General features: G+C 43.6%; 1 protein-coding gene across 1 annotated transcript in view; it reads left to right on the top strand.

The window, feature by feature from the left end:
* LOC126352754 (serine protease easter-like) overlaps positions 1–22,734 on the top strand; it is a 137,894-nt gene that overhangs the window by 88,609 nt on the left and 26,551 nt on the right. Inside the window, exons 4-5 of the mRNA XM_050002711.1 lie at positions 10,569–10,674; positions 16,490–16,692. Coding sequence (XP_049858668.1) covers positions 10,569–10,674; positions 16,490–16,692 — 309 coding nt within the window. The remainder of the gene's footprint in view (positions 1–10,568; positions 10,675–16,489; positions 16,693–22,734) is intronic.

Genomic DNA, 22,734 nt, shown 5'->3' with positions numbered 1-22,734 from the left:
CTGTGACAGTCCGGTGGAAGGGTCTGGATTTGGCGATTGTCCGGAAGCGTTACATGACACCATGTCTAATGCGGTGAAATACAATGGAGATGGTTTTACGATATGAGAATGTTTTTCGTGGTTCAGGCGTGGCCTCCTCACTGAGCTTAATAAAATGTTAACGCGGTAACTACAGGACGTTAAACTGTAACATAATCTCTGATCTAAATGCGGCAGCATATACACACATTTAACATCGTTGTGTGCTGTGTACAGGAGAGGAACAGTTCACAAACAATGATTTCTTGTATCAGTATGACAATTAATTATGTGATAGAGCAGCATCTGCAAGGCTGTTCTCGTGGTCGTACGGTAGCGTTCTCGCTTCCCACGCCCGGGTTCCCGGGTTCGATTCCCGGCGGGGTCAGGGATTTTCTCTGCCTCGTGATGGCTGGGTGTTGTGTGATGTCCTTAGGTTAGTTAGGTTTAAGTAGTTCTAAGTTCTAGGGGACTGATGACCATAGATGTTAAGTCCCATAGTGCTCAGAGCCATTTGAACCATTGCTAGGCAGTGATTTGTGGACATTAACATTGCTGAAATGGAGTGGCGCGCCCGAGTCCCCACCTGAACGAAAAGGAAACCGTTGGGAATGGGTTAGAACATGGACTTCGCTCCAGACCCCAGCGTTCGACTATCACCACCTTTCCTGGTTAGCGCCCTTGAGGAAGAATAGACTGACATTCTGTGAGGACTGATGGATCCACCTTTAGCCATGTGTTTTTAAAGTTCCTTTATGCAGCGCACTAAATGAACAAACTTTAAAAATGAGGCTGAAGACGGTTCCACCTGTCCTCACGTACTGATCAGCCACCGTTCCGTTTCTCGTTGATATTGGATATACAATAGATTGCCACTCATCCACAGATATTCAGACGTCTCAATGAAAATGGCCCCAGTGTAGTTAAAGCCCTCACAAACTCGAAGGATGGAAATAACCCATATTAATTCCACTGACAGGTATCTGTATACTTTTGATCAAATAGTGCATACTACAAATGAACATATGCTGCCCCACTAGTATTGCGTACTCTGATCATGGCCACTTCAACGGTGACCGATACGTAGGTAGATCATTTTAGAGCACGACACGGTCTATACCCAGAAGAATTATGAAGACATATCACAGTATTCCAACACTTCGAAATAAAGTGTTTCTACAGGAGAGCCAGTTGATCTTTCTTCACTCCAAATGACGCTTCCCAGTATCAATATTTTAATCTAGTCATATTATATCAAGTCATCTCAATGTAGCTGCTAATAGAAATGGAAATCCTATTGATACTCAGCTGCAAGATACACTGCCTTGGAACATGGTAGTATCAACAGATTCAAAATGTTTCCACTACTCTAATAAAACATTTCGGATTCACTAACTAATTTCTAGCTCTAGTATATTGTACTAAATACTTTCGTACCTAAAACATATATTATGACACATTTATGACCTACTTGAATAATTTCTTTTTTTTTGTGAATATTAGAACGTTTGCCGGCCATTGTGGCCGAGCGGTTCTACGCGCTTCAGTCTGGAACCGCGCGACTGCTACGGTCGCAGGTTCGAATCCTGCCTCGGGCATGGACGTTGTCGTAGAGCTTTTCTATAATCTCTTGCAGTTTAATAGAAAACTTTCTCGGCCCATCAGCTATCCATTAGCATTCCTTTACGAATACGTAGTAGTTGTATATTTTCTCTAGGGTTCCAGGCTCCCTTGTTCTGAATTCAAAGTAAGGCGGTTGATTTCAGGCCTTTAGCGCTTTGTTTGTGATCACAGCGAGCCTTAGTAATTTTAGGAGCAGTAGCATTATACTTGCCACTACTCAATGCTTTGTTTCTACATTTTAGTGCATAATTTGGATTAATAAGCACCATTGGTTCCAATGTTAGGGACATTGTGGGACGCCTTAGGGATGTGGCTGACAAGAGGGGGAAGAAAGCCATGAAGAGCACAGGGTGTAGCCAACTGCAGTCGGTGGCTCACGGTGATACCAGTCATGTGTGTCATTTTGGATCTGAAGAGATTCTCTCTGGTTTCGAGTGTCTGACAGAAGTAGTAAAGGCTACCAGTCTTTCTTGCGAGATGAAAGCAGGACTGACCATTTGCTGCATAGTCGACAGGACTTATTGCGGACGTGTGGTACAGAGCCGAGTGGAAGGTCTGAGTGAGAGGTGCAGGCGGTTCTGCGACCGTGTAGGATACACATTCCTCAACTTACGCCAAAGGGTGATTGGGCTTCGGGCTCCACTGAACAGATCAGGAGGCGGCTATACGGGTATCGGGGTCGTGTGGCGTGGACTGGGTGGTTTTTTAGGTTAGAGGGTCTCGGGAAAATACAAAAAGGCTTCAGTCTCAAAGGGTGCATGCCGAACACATGTAGATACAAGAACTGTTGTGGTTGGCAGGAGAGCCAACACCGTGTTACTAGAGGAGGCCGAAAGGCACGCGATTTAGCTCACGCAGGCTGTCGTGAGGTCTGGAACAGGACAAGGAAATTAGAATTTAGAAACAACGGACGTAGCTGGTGGAATACTTAACTTTAATCCATTAATGATGAACGTCGCTCTTGACGGTACATAGTTCACAATATCAATAGTAACTGATAATGGCGCCTTGCTAGGTCGTAGCAAATGACGTAGATGAAGGCTATGCTAAACTATCTTCTAGGCAAATGAGAACGTAAGTAGGCAGTGAACCATCGCTAGTAAAGAGTCGGCTGTACAACTGAGCGAGTGCTAGGAAGTCTCTCTAGACCTGCCGTGTGGCGGTGCTCGGTCTGCAATCACTGATAGTGGCGACACGCGGGTCCGACGTATACTACCGGACCGCGGCCGATTTAAAGGCTACCACCTAGCAAGTGTGGTGTCTGGCGGTGACACCACAGGAACCATCGGTATAACAGTTGCAAATTGTCTTAACTGTGTTGGGAAAATACAAGAGCTTCAAGCGCTAATAGAAAAAGATGATGCTCAAATCGTTACAGGATTTAAAGCGGTTAAAGGCGGAGGTAAGTTCATTCAACTGAAATGTTTGCGGAGAACCTAACAGTGTTCCGAAAGGTTAGGCTAAACACAGTTCGCGGTGGCGTGTTTGTTGCTGTTGGAAGTAGTTTGTCTTGTCGCGAAATTGACGAGGATAGTTCCAGTGAGCTAGTATGGGCAGAGGTCACTCTTGGCAACCGGTATAAAATAATAATTAGACCCTATTACCAACCTCCAAATTCAGATGATACAATTTATGAATCGTTCAAAGAAAACTTGAGTTTAACTTCAAACACGTACCCTACTCATACAATTATAGTTGATGGTGACTTTAATTTACCCTCGATAAGTTGGCGAAAATGTATGTTTAAATCAGGAGGTACGCATAAAACATCATCCGAAATTCTGCTAAATGCATTCTCTGAAAATTATTCGGTGTAGTTAGTTCATGAGCCCACGCGAACAGTGAACGATTGTGAAAACATACTTGACCTCTTAACAACAAATAATCCTGAGCTAATAACGAGCATCATAACGAATACTGGGATTAGTGAACGCAGGATTGTCGTAGCGAGACTGAGTATTGTAAGCCCCAAATCCTCCAAAAATAAACGAAAAATATGCCTATTCAAATAAGCAGACAAAAATTCACTTGGCGCCTTCCTGAGAGACAATCTCCACTCCTTCCAAATTAAGAATGTATGTGTAGACTAGATGTGGCTTAAATTCAAAGAAACACAAACATCAAATAAAGTTTTGCATCACCCCGGTTCCCAGTCACTTTTACTGTTCAGAGATGTCACTAAACCCGGGCAAAGATGTAAACAACCATGCATGAGCAGCACCTATTAGACGGAGGGAGTCCGACAGCTGATCAGTCCCAGTGATTCCACCAGGAAGCAGGTACACGACTCGTGTTGTCAGTGGTTCAACCATGCCTAGACAGTCAATACCGCGGTTTGATCGCATCCGCATTGTTACTTTGTGCCAGGAAGGGCTCTCAACAAGGGAAGTGTCCAGGCGTCTCGGAGTGAATCAAAGCGACGTTGTACGGACGTGGGGAGATACAGAGAGACAGGAGCTGTCGATTGCCTCGCTCTGCCAGCCCAATGGCTACTACTTAACTGCATGACCGCTACCTACGGATTACGGATTATGGCTCGGAAGAACTCTAACAGCAACGCCACCATGTTGAATAATGTTTTTTGTGCATCCACAGGACGTCGTGTTACGATTCAAACTGTGCACAATAGGCTGCATGATGAGCGGCTTCGCTCCCGGCGTCCATGTCGAGGTCCATCTTTGCAACCACGACACGATGCAGCGCGGTACAGATGGACCCAACAACGTGCCGAATGGACCGCTCAGGATTGGCATCAAGTTCTCTTCACCGATGAGTGTCGCATATGCCTTCAACCAGACAGTCATCGGAGACGTGTTTGAAGGCAACCCGGTCAGGCTGAACGCCTTAGATACACTGTCGAGCGAGTGCAGCTAGGCGGAGGTTCCCTGCTGTTTTGGGATGGCACTGTATGGGGCGGACATATGCCGCTGGTGGTCACGGAAGGCGCCGCAACGGCTGTGCGATACGTGGATTCCATCCTCCGACCGATGGTGCAACCATATCGGCAGCATATTGGCGACGCATTCGTCTTCATGGACGACAATTCGCGCCCCCATCGTGCACATCATGTAAATGACTTCCTTCAGGATAGCGACATCGCTCGACTAGAGTGGCCAGCATGTTCTACAGGCATGTATCCTATCGAACATGCCTGCGATAGACTGAAAAATGCTGTTTATGGACGACGTGACGCACCAACCCCTCTGAGGGATCTACGCCGAATCGAAGTTGAGGAATGAGACAATCTGGACCAACAGTGCCTTGATGAACTTGTGGATAGTGTGCCTCGACGAATTCAGGTATGCATCAATGCAAGAGGACGTGCTACTGGGTATTAGAGGTACCGGTGTGTACAGCAATCTGGACCACCACTTCTGAAGGTCACGCTGTATTATGGTACAACATGCAGTGTGTGGTTTTCATGAGCAATAAAAAGGGCAGATATGATGTTTATGTTGATCTCTATTCCACTTTTCTTTACAGGTTCCGGAACTCGCAGAACCGAGGTGATGCCAAACTTTTTTTGATATGTGTAGTGTCGGCAGGAGTTGAAAGATTTATACCAAATAAACTAGCAAACGACGAAGCTGATGCTCCTTGGTTCAAAAAATCAGTCAGAACACTGTTGCAAAAACATCGAAACGAACATGCCCAATATATACTGAATCTCGGAAATTAGCGCGGACGTCAATGCGAGATAATTATAACAGTTCCCACAACGAAACTTTGTCTCGAAACCTGTCAGAAAATCCAAAGAGATTCTGGTCGTATGTGAAGTACGCTAGCGACGAACATTATGAATAACCACGAAGAGAACGGTCTATTTATACGCAGTCAACACGGATTTAGGAAACGTCGTTCTTGTGAAACTTAACTAGCTCTTTACTCCCACGAAGTCCTGAGTGCTATTGATAAGGGATTTTAAACTGATTCTGTATTTCCAGATTTCCAGAAGGCTTTTGACACTGTACGCAAAGGCGGCTTGTAGCGAAGTTGCATGCTTATGGCATATCGTCTCAGTTATGTGCATGGATTCGTTATTTCCTGTCAGAGAGGTCACAGTTCGTAGTAGTTGTTAGAAAGTCATCGAGTAAAACAGAAGTGATTTCTGGCGTAGTGTTGTAGGTGCTTTGCTGTTCCTTATCTATATAAACGATTTAGGACACAATCTGAGCATCCGTCATAGGTTGTTTGCAAATGGTACTGTCGCTTATCGACTAGTAGTGTCATCAGAAGATCAAAACAAAATGAAAAAAGATTTAGAGAAGACATCTGTATGGTGTGAAAATTGGCAATTGACCTAAATAATGCAAATTGTGATGTCATCCACATGAATGCCAAAAGGAAACCGTTAAGTTTAGGTTACACAGTAAATCTGTCAAATCTAAAGGCCGTAAACTCAACTAAATACCTAGGAATTACAATTAAGAACCACTTAAATTGGAAGGAAAACATAGAAAATGTTGTAGGGAAGACTAATAAAAGATTGCGTTTTATTGGGGGGACACTTAGAAAATGTAACACATCTACTAAAGACACTGCCTAAACTATGCATGTCCGTTCTCTTTCAGAATACTGCTGCGCCGTGTGGGGTTATTACCAGACAGGATTGGCGGAGTACTTTGAGAAAGTTCAAAGAAGAGCACACGTTTTGTATTATCGTGAATTATGGGAGAGAGTGTCACTAAAATGATACAGTATTTGGTTTGGATATCATTAAAACAAAGGCGTTTTTCGCTGCGGTGGAATTTTATCACAAAGTTTCACTCGCCAACTTTCTCCTCGGAATTGGAAAATATTTTCTTGACGCAGACCTACGTAAGAAGAAACGATCATCACAATAAAATGAGGGAAATCAGAGCTCGCACGGAAAGATATAGGTGTTCATTTTTTCCTTGCGCTCTACCATATTGGAAAAATAGAGAATTATTGTGAAGGTGGTTCTATGAAACCTCTGCCAGGCACTTAAATGTGATTTGCAACGTGTCCATGTAGATTAGTGAATGTCTTAACAAAACTCTTGAAAATTAGATTATACGAATAGTTTAAGAGTTAGTTACCTCCATTTCTTTCTTCTGCTTTCATAGAAGGTGGACCTCCTGTGGAATGTGGAATTTGTTCCCTCTGTATCTCCTAGCAGTAGAGTCTGTGATGACTGGATAACCACTCTCTGTATCCTGCGTCCCTGGCTATCAGATAAAGTTTACAGGCAGTACTGCAAGAAATGAATGTTGATTGTCGGCTTCTTAGTTATCTTTCTAAAATGTACGCAGTTATAATAAACTGAAATTATTTGCCGGACTTGGATCAGTACCTCTCGCAGGACATTACATTGCCTGTTGCGCTAGTGGTGCTCGTCTCATGGGCTAACTTAAGATTTAACCGCTGATTGTAGAAGGAGACGATTGACACGCTGAGTCCGGCTTCACGCTCAGTTTTAACGTGTAATAAACCTTCGTCACAGTGTATACAGTGTTAAAATGCGGAAAATGTCCGTTTCCTAGTAATCTGAAATATAGTAATAATTCAGCATTTCTTTTGTGCAACGAATTAGGGAAGTGCTATCTCGGGAACACTTTTTATAAACGACATTATATCATAGTTTGGACCATATTTTTCTTGTCTATTATGTCCAGCTTACTACGTTCCACTGTTGCTTATTTTATTTACTATGTTTTATTGAAATATTTAATGTACTGTTAATCGAGTACATCTCAAAAGTGGTAGCATGGTTTCTTCCACTACTCACATCGCCGGTACTCCGTCACAGTGTAGCAACCCTCTGGCTTAGTGACATCTACCCTATTACGCGTAACTTATTAATAATGTTGCTGGTCAAACAGCATCACATCCTTCACTTTCTAGTACAGTCGAGATTTCAGTTGTGGGTTATCTCTTGTTATTTGTAGAAGTACACAGCCTGAATTCTTATTCCATTATCTCTCTGGCCTAGGCGATTATTTCGCCAGACGTTTAGTGCAGTGCGAGTTTTATGTCTGCTTAGCTGCACTACGGTTATCAGAAAACAGATGTAAAATAGGGTACACACTGGTCACCGACACAACATCGCTGAAGCGTACTTCAGATTCGAAAAAAGCCATACCACGGAAGAAAAGAGATTCCACTATCCCGATAGAGTTTTGCGTATGTTAAATATGAAAAAGTTGCTGTGGTAACTTCTGAGGTACGGAAACTGGACTTCTTGTCTTTATCCATACGCCTAGAGGCCAGTCTCAATCCCTTATCTCAGAGCATCCATCAGTGTCGTCCTGTTTTTGAGCAGTGCAGGAGGAGCAGGGAATGGATGGTCTGTGGCGAGTAACTATACGACCTTTTTTTTATTTCTTCAGAAGTTTCGAGACAGATTTATAACTTGTAACTCAGACGGTCCAAAGTAACTCTTCACGAACTACAATCATGGAAGAAATTAAACACCAAAAAGTTATCAATATAGAGTAATGAAATTACTACCTTATTTAAGCAACTAACACTGCAAGACCAAGGGTTAATGTAAGCGCGAGATAACTCTGAAATTTGCATTAGTAACCGGTGTAACCTCCAGAATGCTGAATTCGAGTATGCAAACATGCATGCATTCTATTATACTGGCGCTGGGTATCAGTTCGTGGACCGAGCGAGGTGGTGCAGTGGCTAGCACACTGGACTCGCATTATGACGGACGACGGTTCAATCCCGCGTCAGGTCATACTGTTTTCTGAGATTTCCCTAAATCACTCCAGGCAAATGCCCTGATGGTTCCCTTGAAAGGGCACGGCCGACTTCCTTCCCCGTCCCTCCTTAATCCGATGAGACCGATGACCTCGCTGTCTGGTCTCCTCCCCCAAACAATCCAACCCCAACTCAGTTCGTGGGATGGAGTTCCATGCTTGTTGTACTTGATCGATCAGTACAGGGACGGGCAACGTTAGTTGTGGAAGAGGCTGGGGTTTTCGTCCGATAAAGTGCCATATGTTCTCGAATGGAGACAGATCTGGTGATCAAGCACGCCAAGACAGTATGTCGACACTCTGTAGAGCATGTTCGTTTACAGTAGCAAGATTTCGTGATAAATTTGTTTGTGTTTTAGTGTTATTCAGAGTGCCATCTCTACCAGAAACGCCGGCCGGTGTGGCCGTGCGGTTCTAAGCGCTTCAGTTTGGAACCGCGTGACTGCTACGGTCGCAGGTTCGAATCCTGCCTCGGGCATGGATGTGTGTGATGTCCTTAGGTTAGTTAGGTTTATTAGTTCTAAGTCCTAGGGGACTGATGACCTCAGAAGTTAAGTCCCATAGTGCTCAGAGCGATTTGAACCTTTTTTTTTTTTTTTTACCAGAAACAATGATTCTGAGCCGGGTAGTCATCGAGCCAAACTGAGTTTGGGTAATTGATGCGGGTACGCCATTCCATGCCGGAAAACACCTTCAGAATTGCTGTCCATGAATGGCAGCACAACAGGTCGAATCACCAGAAAAAAGGCTCTAAGCGCTATGAGACTTAACTGCTGAGGTCCTCAGTCCCCTAGAACTTAGAACTACTTAAACCTAACTAACCTAAGGACATCACACACATCCATGCACGAGGTAGGATTCGAACCTGCGACCGTAGCGGTCACGCGGTTTCAAACTGAAGCGCTTAGAACCGCACGGCCACACCGGCTGGCTCGAATCATCAGAGTGACGTACTGCAGTCAGTGTGCGTGGGATAAGCACGACAGTGCTGTTAATGTCATACGAAACCGCATCCCAGAGCACAACCAAAGGTGTAGATTCAGTGTGTCTACGCCGCCGTAACGATCGTTGCGGGTGCTCACCTCACCTCCTCTTAACCAACACACAGCCATCAACAACACCGAGGCAGAACCGGCTTTCATCAGAAAACACACATACTTCCAGTCCCTCCTCCAATGAGCTCTCGCTTTCCACCAATAGCGACGCAAAACGGCGGCTGGTTGGATCGCTGGAATGCGCGCTAAAGGGCTTCTGGCTGGGAGCCGACCTTGATGTGACCGATCTGAAATAGTTCGCCACTGTGACTGTGTTGCCAGCTGGTGAGTCGAACACGAATGTCGCCCTTCTCGGTACTACCAAGTGGCCGTCTGGAGCCCGTACATTCCCTCGACAGCTGCTGCCAGCTATCATGAACGGTGTCTACATCCCTGCCAAGTCTTTCTGCATTATCACAGAACGAACATCCAGCTTCTCGTAGCCCTATTACACGACCTCGTTCAACTTCAATGTGGTGTTTATAATGGCGTCTTTGTCGCATTAATAGCACTCTAGACTAACATCAACTCACCACGTCCAATCCCAAAGGTATCTTAACAGCGTGTATTGAAGGCGAACCTGATTTGCATCGTCATAGTAGTGCTACTACCGCCACTCTAATGCGACTGGCGTGAAATTTGAGTAGACATCCCCTTTCAGATTAGAAACTCTCTACCAACTTTTGTTTATCTCGCACAACTCCTTTTTGTTGTTGCAATTTTTTTGTGGTGGTGTGTTTGTGTGTGCTCAGACGTATCAGTTGATAAATGATCACTGACAGTCTTAATATTACTTCATAATCTGCGAAGTACTTACTGTGAAAGTCTATAAGGGTCGTCATGCGTGCTTGACACGTTCTCAGTGAGGCGTACTTTATGAATAGCTGTTGCTGTGATCTATACCATGTTCCACAACACATCTTTATCTTTGAAGAGGCAGTCACCATATTAAGTCTTGCTTTGAAATCCAGTACAGCATTTTTGTTTTCTCGTAACCATTTGGCTCTTATAGCAAGTCGGAATCTCATTTATTTTCCAGTCTTTGAAATGTTGGTTTTAGTCCCAGAAATTATTAACAGAGATGTCACTAGATATTATACTTTTCCTTATACGTATTTCATTAACTGCAGGGTGGTACCTCGTGACAATTTTTCTGCATTTTCAGGAGATGGGCAGCTGCTGTTCCTTTGCGGTGGAGTCCTCATCAACAGCAGATATGTAGTCACAGCGTCCCACTGCGTCAACGGGAGGGAAATCCGTGATTATCGCCTGTGAGTATCCGCCAAGCAGTCCCCTACAGTCATTGCAACGCCTGCTTCTCCGATGGTAACAAACGAGTTTCTGTTCAATATCAAAATGTATTCCATTAAACACGATAGCCAAATGTGTAACAGTGCGAGGGCAAGTTCTGCAATTTTAATCATCGCCTCCAAAATATGAAGCTGCGACTATGAAACCTCGTGAGTTTTCCTCTATACAGGGTGTTACAAAAAGGTACGGCCAAACTTTCAGGAAACATTCCTCACACACAAATAAAGGAAATATGTTATGTGGACATGTTTCCGGAAACGCTTAATTTCCATGTTAGAACTCATTTTAGTTTCGTCAGTATGTACTGTACTTCCTCGATTCACCGCCAGTTGGCACAATTGAAGGAAGGTAATGTTGACTTCGGTGCTGGTGTTGACATGCGACTCGTTCCTCTACAGTACTAGCATCAAGCACATCAGTACGTAGCATCGACAGGTTAGTCTTCATCACCAACGTGGTTTTGCAGTCAGTGTAATGTTTACAAATGCGGAGTTGGCAGATGCCCATTTTATGTGTGGATTAGCACGGGACAATAGCCGTGGCGCGGTACGTTTGTATCGATACAGATTTCCAGAACGAAGGTGTCCCGACAGGAAGACGTTCGAAGCAATTGATCGGCATCTTAGGGAGCACGGAACATTCCAGTCTATGACTCGCGTCTGGGGAAGACCTAGAACGACGAGGACACCTGCAGTTGACGATAACCCTAATGTCAGCGTTAGAGAAGTTACTACTGTACAAGGTGACGTTGACCACGTCACTATATGGAGAGTGCTACGGGAGAACCAGTTGTTTCCGTACCATGTACAGCGTGTGCAGGCACTATCAGCTGCTGATTGGCCCCAACGGGTACACTTCTGCGAATGGTTCATCCAACAATGTGTCAATCCTCATTTCAGTGCAAATGTTCTCTTTGCGGATGAGGCTTCATTCCAACGTGATCAAATTGTAAATTTTCACGGTCAACATGTGTGGGCTGACGAGAATACGCACGGAATTGTGCAATCACGTCATCAACACAGATTTTACGTGAACGTTTGGGTAGGCATTGTTGGTGATGTCTTGATTGGGCCCCATGTTCTTCCACCTACGCTCAATGGAGCAAGTTATCGTGATTTCATACGGGATACTCTACCTGTGCTGCTAGAACATGTGCCTTTACAAGTACGACACATGTGGTTCATGCACGATGGAGCTCCTGCACATTTCAGTCGAAGTGTTCGTACGCTTCTCAACAACAGATTCGGTGAAAAATGGATTGCTAGAGGCGGACCAATTCCGTGACCTCCACGCTCTCCTGACCTCAACCCTCCTGGCTTTTATTTATGGGGGCATTTGAAAGCTGTTGTCTACGCAACCCCGGTACCAAATGTAGAGACTCCTCGTGCTCGTATTGTGGACGGCTGTGAAAGAATACGCCATTCTCCAGGGCTGCATCAGCGCATCAGGGATTCCATGCGCCCGAGGGTGGATGCATGTATCCTCGCTAACGGAGGATATTTTGAACATTTCCTGTAACAAAGTGTTTGAAGTCACGCTGGTACGTTCTGTTGCTGTGTGTTTCCATTCCATGATTAATGTGATTTGAAGAGAAGTAATAAAATGAGCTCTAACAGGGAAAGCAAGCGTTTCCGGACACATGTCCACATAACATATTTTCTTTCTTTGTGTGTGAGGAATGTTTCCTGAAACTTTGGCCGTACCTTTTTGTAACACCCTGTATAGTCACCACCCTTCAATTTTTCCCCACGAGGGATGAGTTAGCACAGACCTATGTTGTGCAAGCCTGCATTTTGGCTGTTCAATAAGTGTTCCACCTCGAAAACCAGCTCGCCGTCATGATGGAAATTCCCGTGACGCAATGGTTAAAAACTCCCACTGTAGTAGTCTCCCGTAAGACTGTCAGGAGATCTGGGTGGTGTCACTCTTCAATGGTTTGCCCCAAACGAACATAATCAGTCAGCACCACACCATGGCAGGCCCAAAATCAGCATCAACTTGCTCAATGATGTTTGGATCTTCAGCTCTCACGACGCCGGCGGAGCAGTATGTTTCTACTGTTTGATTTTCCTCGTAGTCGTAGCGATACGTACATCACTTGTCCATGAAGACCAGACCTTTATCTTAAAAAATTACGGTCTCGAATCTCATCTGCTCTTCCTCCATAGCTCACTCCCACAATCTCAACACTTCATTTCCTCAGTTTCTCAGTACTTCTCTCCCACTTTCCAAACTTGACACAAACCCTCCTTCACCTCGCTGGACTAACACTCCTGGAAACTGATGAGAAATGGCTTATTTCCAGAATTATCCTGTTGCTCTGCAGACAATATGTGCTGTTCTGAAAGTTCCTGGCAGCTTACAGCCGTATGCCGGATCGGAATTCGAACCCAGAGCTTTGCTGTAGAAGGTATACAGAAGAGTTTCAGTGAAGTTTGGAAATTGGAGGAGAGGTCTTCGTAGAAGTGATGTGAGCGTAGGTTAGTGAACAAGTGCTTTTACCACTAGCATCAAGGTTCCAGCCGTAATTTCTAGTCCCAATAAGGCAAAAGGTTTTAATCTACCAAGTAGTTTCAAAAGACCGATATTGTACTTCCTAGAACAACTTTCAAGAGGGTTGTCGTGTAAATAACAGCATCAGAGACATATAGTGCTACGAACGACTAGACCATTGTCAAAGAGACTACTAATTTTTCTATACTTGCACAGATTTACGTTTGCGCTGCTGGCCATTAAAATTATAGCACCAGGAAGCTACACGCAAGGAACATCAGATTGCCATGAAGTGTACTGTATGCCAGGACATGCACTTAATTAGCATTTCAGTGCAGCCACACAAAGTAAGAAACAGCGACGCCATTTACAGTCTGTATACAGGGTGTTCGGAAATTTCCGTTACAGATTTCTAGGACTTGTAAAGGAGGCTTCAGCCTCATCCAGGCGTCTGTGAGTTACAGAGCAACATGTTTGAGTACTCGTTTGCAGGATACTCCGACATGCTCCTTCTGTATGGCGAAGTTGATAGTGATGGAGAAACTGCTCGTCACCTTTATAAAAATCGTTATGCACAACGTCCGACTCCACGGCGTACCCTTTTCGTCACAGTTACCGAACGGCTTCGAGAAGGGATTACCTCCGCCCTCATCAGGCGTGATCCTGGTGTTCCACACACCCGAACTGGAAGAGACCGCCCTGCATCATATTGAAGAGAAAGTGTCAACGAGTACACGAGCAATTGCGCGTGCAGTGGATGTTGCTCCCAGCACAGTCCGGTATGTTTTGGATGAACAGCAATTACATCCATATCCCCTCCAACACTCCAGACCACCTCTTACACTGATGCGTGGATGAGGCTCGAACCAGGTCAGTGAGATAGGAGAGACTTCAAATGACATCAGTGAATCCCATGTAAGCATCCCCACCACGACTACCTTGTTGCAAACCGAGCAAGCAAATATGTTTTCAAACATTTGTAGTACGAAAAGAATTCGTTTCCAGACATGGGTTCCTGTTCAAAATATTATGTACTCATCCCCCTCCACAAGTCCCAGAAGTTTTTAACGCGAATTTCCGAAAAACCTGTATAAGCGGAGGTAAAGCAGTGAGCCTCTGGCACGGAAGTCACATTTGAAAGTTGTTTGTTTGTGAGAAGATCGTGTCATGCTTCGGGTACGAAGAAGAAACATTTAGCAACACGTGCCGGAATTCGGTAGCGGCAGTACCGTGGATTACTGAGACTGCGGTTTATAGTTCTATGATACAGTTGCTCGCGTTGTTCATCATCACGCGAATATGGACTCTACGCGTTCAGTGTGGCTATACTTAACGACACACAAAATCTCAAAGGCCCTACACGACTAGGGACCGAGAGAACAACACCTCGTCTGCTTGGCAGTTACAGACCGTACAACCACGCCACGTAATTTGAGACAGGGAATGTGCTTGTTTGGGACAACACAAGTGCCCAACGGTCAGTACTATGACGCCTGACGTCTGGAGTACCACAGTATATCGGCACAGCGGCCATCATGGCGGCATCCCTTGACGCAGCAGCAGACACATGTGCACCGACAGTGATGCGTCCGACGACATCACTGGACGCAGGAATGTGACCATATCACAGTTTCAGGCGATTTCCAGTTCTGAATACAGAATCACGTTTGATGTATCCATGTGCGGAGGCTCTGAGGAGAACGAATGTTGGCAGATTGCATTTGTCACCGTCATAGGGTGCCAACGGGTACTCAACACCATCGCCTTTGATAATTCGGACAACAACCGTTAAATTTATGATGTCTTAAGACCGGTGTCAGTGCCCTATCTTCGAGGTCTTCTTTACGCTATCTTCCAGCAAAATAACGCAAGACTGCCGGCTGCTCATCCGCTCCTGATTGATATAGATGGTATCCGACTGTTGCCCTGGCCAACGCGTTTTCTAGATGTCACCCACTGTAAAGATGTGGTCACGGTTTTCAGAGAGAGTGGCACTCCCTCACTCTCCAGACACTGCTATTTATGAACTCTGTCATAGCGTTGAAGCACCATGGAATGACGTACCTGTATCCTTCACCCCAACTCGGTTTGGATCGATGACCACCGGGCTTAGAACCATTGTTGTTCGTAGATGTGGCATCCTTAATACCCCTAAGACACCTACAAATCTTATCACTGTACATAAAATAAGTAAAACCTTGTCCTTTGCTACTCTTTCTGCTGTTGCAGCTTGTAATCTCCCCCTCCTTCCTTCTTCCATCTACGGTCCACATTAAACAATGCCCAATCCAAGTAATTAATAAGGAAAGTCTTTTATGAAGATTTGAGAGGAGCGAAGATTGAAATAAACTTTCAAGTTTACTTAGTTTTTCATGTTGAGATGGCTCCAGTTCTTCTTGTCTAGGGGTCTGATCCTTCAAGCTGAAAATGTATCATCAGTTCCTCACGATTGGTTTGAACTAAATAAACTGGAAGCTGGTAGCTGCAGAGTTTTTTTTACGTAAATATATTTTCCACTGATTTTCTCACATTTTAGTATATCATACAGTATTTTGATTTTTACATTAATAAAGCCCAAATTACATAGTTCGCGCGGATTATATAAAAATACGTCCAATCAGATCACTCTGCGGAAATAACAATATTCCAAAGGGTTTACAACATTTTTTAACAAATGAATTCATACCAGTTTTCGTTACACAATTCATTTCGATCATTATTTCATAAAAGGAGCCACAAATAAACATAGTAAACAGTACAGGATTGCGTAATTAATAATAGAAATTTTAACTGTGCAAATAATTCGTAATTTCGGATGTTTCTAAAAAAATAATTTTAAATGTACTGTCAGGACTAGCACTTATCGCTTATAACATCAAAATGTAAATATTTAATAAAGTAATGCCTTTCCATAAATTTTAGCTTGAAATATAACATACTGTGTATAAAATTATGTGAAAGTTTTCAGAAAAACTGAGATAATATTAACCCGACCAAAGCTCGGAAAATAATAGTGGTATCGACTATCACGCTGCGCGCTAGAGGCGGATGTTCTGTTACAAGTTTCAATCGTCAGTGGTTTATTTTACTGTTGTAGTTTGTATTGTTTCCAAATAAATTGTTTTTCTGTGAGAATTGACATCAGCAAGTGTCATGTGAGAAGTCTCGTCTTCCTCGTGTTTAGTTTTATTAAAGTTTCTTTCTTTCTGCACTGGACGCACATTGGCAGTGCGTGACGTCAGTGGGCAGGAGGCAGCAGTGTAGCTCGCTTGGTGTGCGCAGGGTGAGCGTGCGGCTGGGCGAGTACAACACGGACCTGGACCGCGACTGCGTGGAGGAGTACACGGGCGGCGAGACGTGCGCTGACCCGCCGCAGGACTTCGGCGTCGAGCAGTCGCTGCCGCACCCCGACTACGAGCCCTTCAGCGCCAACCAGTTCAACGACATCGCGCTCTTGCGCCTCGACCGCGACGCGCCTACCACACGTAATAAACACACTTCCACTACATCATCATCATTTAAGACTGATTATGCCTTTCAGCGTTCAGTCTGGAGCATACTCCCCCTTATGAAATTCCGCCATGATCGCCTATTCAGTGCTAACATTGGTGCCTCTTCTGATGTTAAGTCTATTACTGCAAAATCATTCTTAACCGAATCCAGGTACCTTCTCCTTGGTCTGCCCCGACTCCTCCTACCCTCTACTGCTGAACCCATGAGTCTCTTGGGTAACCTTGTTCTCCCATGCGTGTAACATGACGCCACCATCTAAGAATGTTCGCCCTGACTGCTTCAGCAGTTGAGTCCCATAGTGCTCAGAGCCATTTGAACCATTTTTTGAACCTGACTGCTACATCTATAGAATTCATTCCCAGTTTTTCTTTGATTTCCTCATTGTGGACACCCTCCTTCCATTGTTCCCATCTACTAGTAGCTGCAATCATCCTAGCTACGTTCATATTCGTAACCTCAATCTTATTGATAAGGTAACCTGAATCTACCCAGCTTTCGCTCCCATACAACAAAGCTGGTCGAAAGATAGAACGGTGCACAGATAACTTAGTCTTGGTACTGACTTCCTTCTTGCAGAAGAGAGTAGATCGTAGCTGAGCGCTCACTGCATAAGCTTTGCTACAACTAGCTTCCAGTTCTTTCACTATGTTGCCATCCTGCGAGAAGATGCATCCTAAGTACTTGAAACAGTCCACCTGTTCTTTTTTCCTCCTATTTGGCACTCAAATCGTTTATATCTCTTTCACACTGACATTACTTTCGTTTTGGAGATGCTAATATTCATAGCATAGTCCTTACGTTTCTGATCTAGCTCTCAAATTTTACTTTGCAAACTTTCAATCGAATCTGCCATCACAACTAAGTCGTCCGCATATGTAAGACTGCTTATTTTGTGTTCACATATCCTAATCTCACCCAGCCAGTCTATTGTTTTCAACATGTGATCCATAAATAATATGAACAACGGTGGAGACAGGTTGCAGCCTTGTCTTACCCCTGAATCTACTCTGAAGCATGTACTCAATTCACCATAACTGCTGTCTAACTATCTATGTGAAGACTTCTAATTGCTTCCATAAGTTTGCCTCCTATTCCATTATCTCGTAGAACAGGCAATAACTTCCTCCTAGGAACCCGGTCATATGCCTTTTCCAGATCTATATGTTGATATGTAGATCTATATGTTGATCAATTCCCTGTTGAACTCGTAACACTTCTCCATTTTTTGCCGTAAGCTAAAGATCTTGTCCTGACAACCTCTAAGAGACCTAAACCCACACTAATTTTCATCCAAATTGTCCTCAACTAATACTTGCACTTTCCTTTCAACAATACCTGGGAAGATTTTACTCACAACGCTGATTAAAGCGATACCTCTGTAGTTGTTACAATATTTTCTGTTTCCATGTTTAAAGATTGGTGTGATTACTACTTTCGTCCAGTCTGATGGAATCTGTCCCGACTCCCACGCCATTTCAATTATCCTGTGTAGCCATTTAAGACCTGACAATCCTCTTTATTTCATGACTTCCGACTTAATTTCATTCACCCCAGCCGCTTTATTGCACTGCACTCTATTGACTGTTTTCTGCACTTCCTTAAATGTGATCCTTCGAGTAATCATAATCGGCCAATTGAGTCATCTATGGAGATCATTCCCAAACCTATGCCTCTTTTATTTTCTTGGAAACAAATACAGTCAAATAATACAGGACATATATTCGCACTTGCGCGTATGGACAACCGGAAACCATCAACTGCATGATGGAATGACAGCAATGAAAACTTTCGCCAGACCGGGACTCGAACCCAGAACAGCCACTATCACCAGCGATTGTCTTTCATTAGGCTATTCGAGCACGCTTCACAACCCAAAACTTCTGAACAACACAGACACTGCAATACCGTACTATCTTTCGACACCAGGCAAGCGACTTTCGTCTCCCCTGTATGGTGATATACATAAAAGATGTGCGAGTGCAAGTTATGGATACATGGTTGGCGACATATGGAAGTTTCGGTCTGGTCGTGATGTGTGCTCGGGTAGCCTAATGATAAGGCATCCGCTCGCGCTAAACGAGAAATTCGGGCTTTAGTCTCTGTCAAGCACAAACTTTCATTGTCATCATGTAATCGCAACTGCCAATACACTTCATGTATTTCATAACGGTTGTAGTCGCCACAGTCCCTGTTTTTTCGGATATGCTAGCATATATACAGGAACATTACATCGCACTTCTGAACAAACAGACACAATATACAGTAACTGTTCTCTAAAGAACAGATACTGTTGATGACCTTGCAGCTTTTCCCTGGAATAAATGATGATTATTTATGAAAATATACAGTACAATCACCAACAAACTTTACATATTCACATACACCTTTTCCTTTAACCCAAATAAATACAGACTCATTTACAGATATTTTCCTCCTGTTACGAGTATATAAAGACAAAGCAGAAGGAGACACATATGCTGATTTACCAAAGTCCTTATTTGCTAGTTCAGGTATATGGTACGTGCGAAAAGCAATAATGTCTCTGTCCACAAAACTTTCAAGTCCTTTAACTATATATATGATGACAGTAACTGTTCTCGAAAAAACATACTGTTGATGACCTTGCATTTTTTCCCTGGAATAAATGATGATTAACTGCAAGGGATAAGTCGCTGCAGTCGCGCTACTCATCTGTGTCCTCGGTGGCTCAGATGGATAGAGCGTATGCCACGTAAGCAGGAGATCCCGGGTTCGGGTCCCGGTCGGGCCACACATTTTCAGCTGTCCACATCGAGGTATATCAACAACACCTGTCGGCAGCTGAGGGTTTCAGTTAATCATCATTTAGACACTACAATATCGTACAGTTAAGTAGAGCAAGATTTCAGCAAATAATGTAGTCTTTCACACAACAGCCTCCATTCGTTAGTCACTTTTGCCATCGATCAACAAGAGCCTGAAAGCCGCTCTCGTAGAAACCTGAATCAGCTGGAGGCTAGCCACTGTCTTCAGATTTTTCGACAGTATTTAGTCTGCACAAATGTTGACCCTGTAGCCCTATACCCGAACCAATCGCAGTCAACTGTGGCCTGGTGGCATGGCACATGTGGTACATTGTCGTCCATAAAAATTCCATCATTGTTTGGGAACATGCTGCAAGTACCTGAACATAACCATTTTCAGTCAAAGATCCATTTGGGCCAGGGGACCCAGTCAATTCCATGTAAACACAGCCTACAGCATTATGGAGCCACCACCAGGGTGGAGTGCCTTGTTGACATCTTGAGTCCATGGATTCGTGGGGTCTGAGTCACATTCGAAACTTATAATCAAATCTTACTAATTAAAATCTGGACTCACGTGACCAGGCCACATTTTCCAGGCGTCTAAGGTCCAACCGATATGGTCACGAGCCCAGGACAGCCGTTGCAGCCAATGTCGTGCTGCCACCATAGCCCACTAACGCCATATTTCGGTGCACTGTTCTTAGGATTCATTCGTTATACGTCCCACTTTGATGCCTGGGGTTATTTCACACAGTGTCGCTTGCATGCTAGCACTGGCAACTCTACTAAAGCGCCGCTGCTCTCGGTCGTTAAGTGAAGGCCATCGGCGATTGCATTGCCCATAGTGAGAAGTAATGTAAATTTGGTAGTCTCGGCACACTATTGACACTGTGGATCTCATATTGTTGATTTCCTAGCGATTTCCGAAATGGAATGTCCCGTGTGTCTAGCTCCAGCTAACATTCCGCTAGTTAATTACGGTAGTATGGTCTTAATCAGGTCGGTAATATTTTATATGTATAGAATGAAGAATCGAATCAGGGTCTCCTGCTTCCTAGACAGGTGCGTTAGCCACTAAGCCACTTTGGCACAGCGGTTCACACAACTACACTGATTTCCAAGCACATCTTCCTCTTAGATAAAAATCGCATTCCCACCTCATTCTACTTTAAATTCCCCCTTCACATATGAACAGAACTGTCGAGGTTCTTCATATTCTGGAGTAGCATTGAACTTAAATGGGGGGATCAACCAGAAACCCAGGACCAGGTACTTATATAAATGAAATGTCATAGCTTCAGATACTGTAATGATCTCATACAAATATTATTTTATTTGTACAGACTGAAGCGGTGAGTGAAAATTTGTATTGAGGCTGGGAATTTAACCTGGGCCTCCTAGTAACTGGCAGGTGTATACACATAAAATCATATTTCTATAATACCAGTAAAGTCTCTGAAACTGTTACTTCTTTTCACATGAATCACATGACAACAAATGACAGCTCCGACAATGGAATGCTTTTCGTACTTTGTGTACGCGATAACGTGTATGTGTATATCACTATTCAGCGACTTTTTTCAAGTCATTGTAAATAGACATATATTACGCGAGCTACACAACAATGAAATCAACAGGACATTAGCTTGAAAATACAGAAATTACTACTACATCAACATTATCTGGCTCGCACGTTAAAAGTCAACACACAAAAGGAAGAGGGCATTACTTTCGGAATGACTTTCCTACATATTTTCCCTTGTTGGCGCATTCCGCTTCTGTGGGCATTATTACACAGGCTCTCAGTGTTTGTAATAACTGTACTGGTCGACGAATACAGTAACTCTCCTTTACTTCATTAAAAAAAAATACCCCGAATGTGTCTCATAAGAGTTTCTCTTGTGCTCCGGCTGTTATCTGCAGCTTCGTTTTTGAAATATGTAAATGGATATCGCCCTAACAAAATGTTCACAATGTGTTTCATTCGGCGCCCAGTTCCGACGGAAAAAGTACGCAATTCATAGCGACAGACATTTTTTTTCTTGCAGATATGTAATTGAAATATCTTCGGCAACTGAATTAAACAACTTTATTTATTACGTGTTTCGGTCTACAGGACATCTTCAGGTTTTGGAAATTGGAAATTTGTGGTAATGTCTTATGGGACCAAACTGCTAAGGTCATCGGTCCCTAAGCTTACAAACTATTTAATGTAACTGAAACTAACGCTAAGGGCAACACACACACACACACACACACACACACACACACACACACACACACACACACACACACACACGCATGCCCAAGGGACATCTTTAGGTTTCTAAATATGATTACGAAAGGAGTATGGAACAGCAGATTCAATTACTGAACAAAAACCAAAAAGTACAGGGAAGCGCTTGAAATTAAAGTATTCTCAAAAGCTGATATTCATGCAATTGTGTCATTAGTAAATCATTGTACGACGAACTATCGCATGATCGGCTTAACAGCTGATGCATCCAAGTTGCTAACAAGAATATACTGAAGAATGGAACAGAAAATTGAGGTGATGATCAGTTTCGCTTTACGAAAACTAAAGACACAAGAGAGGTAGTTCTGAAGGAAGACTTCTTTCATAATTTTTGTCGATCTAGAAAAAGCGATTGTCAGTGTAAAATGGTGCAAAATATTCGAAATTCTCAGGAAAGTATCAGTAAACTACAGAGTATTATGGGTAATACACAATATATATAAGAAGCAAAAGGGAATAATAAGAATGCAAGGCAAAGGATGAAGTGCTGGGATTAAAGATGATTTAAGAAAAGGATGCAGTCATTCGTCTTTATTGTTCAATTCATACACAGAAGAAGTAATGACGGTTATAAAACAAAGGTTCAAGAATGGGATTAAAATTACGGATGAAAGTATATCAAGGATAAGGTCCACCGATGACATTACTATCCTCAGTGAAACTGAAGAAGAATCATAGGACTTGTTGAGCAGGATTAACAGTCTAACGAGCACAGAATATGGATTGATAGTAAAACGAAAAAAAGACGATAGTAATGTGGAGTAGCAGAAATGTGACTGAACAAACTCAATCAAAACTGGCGCCCACGAAGTTCTGCTACTTTGGAGGCAAAATAATCGGTGATGGACGAAGCAAGGAAGACATTGAGCCGGCCATAGTGGCCGTGCGGTTCTAGGCGCTACAGTGTAGAACCGCGAGACCGCTACGGTCGC

The sequence above is a fragment of the Schistocerca gregaria genome, chromosome 1 (genome assembly GCF_023897955.1).
Source record: "Schistocerca gregaria isolate iqSchGreg1 chromosome 1, iqSchGreg1.2, whole genome shotgun sequence".
Lineage (NCBI taxonomy): Eukaryota > Metazoa > Arthropoda > Insecta > Orthoptera > Acrididae > Schistocerca > Schistocerca gregaria.
This window is presented reverse-complemented; position numbering and strand designations above follow the sequence as displayed.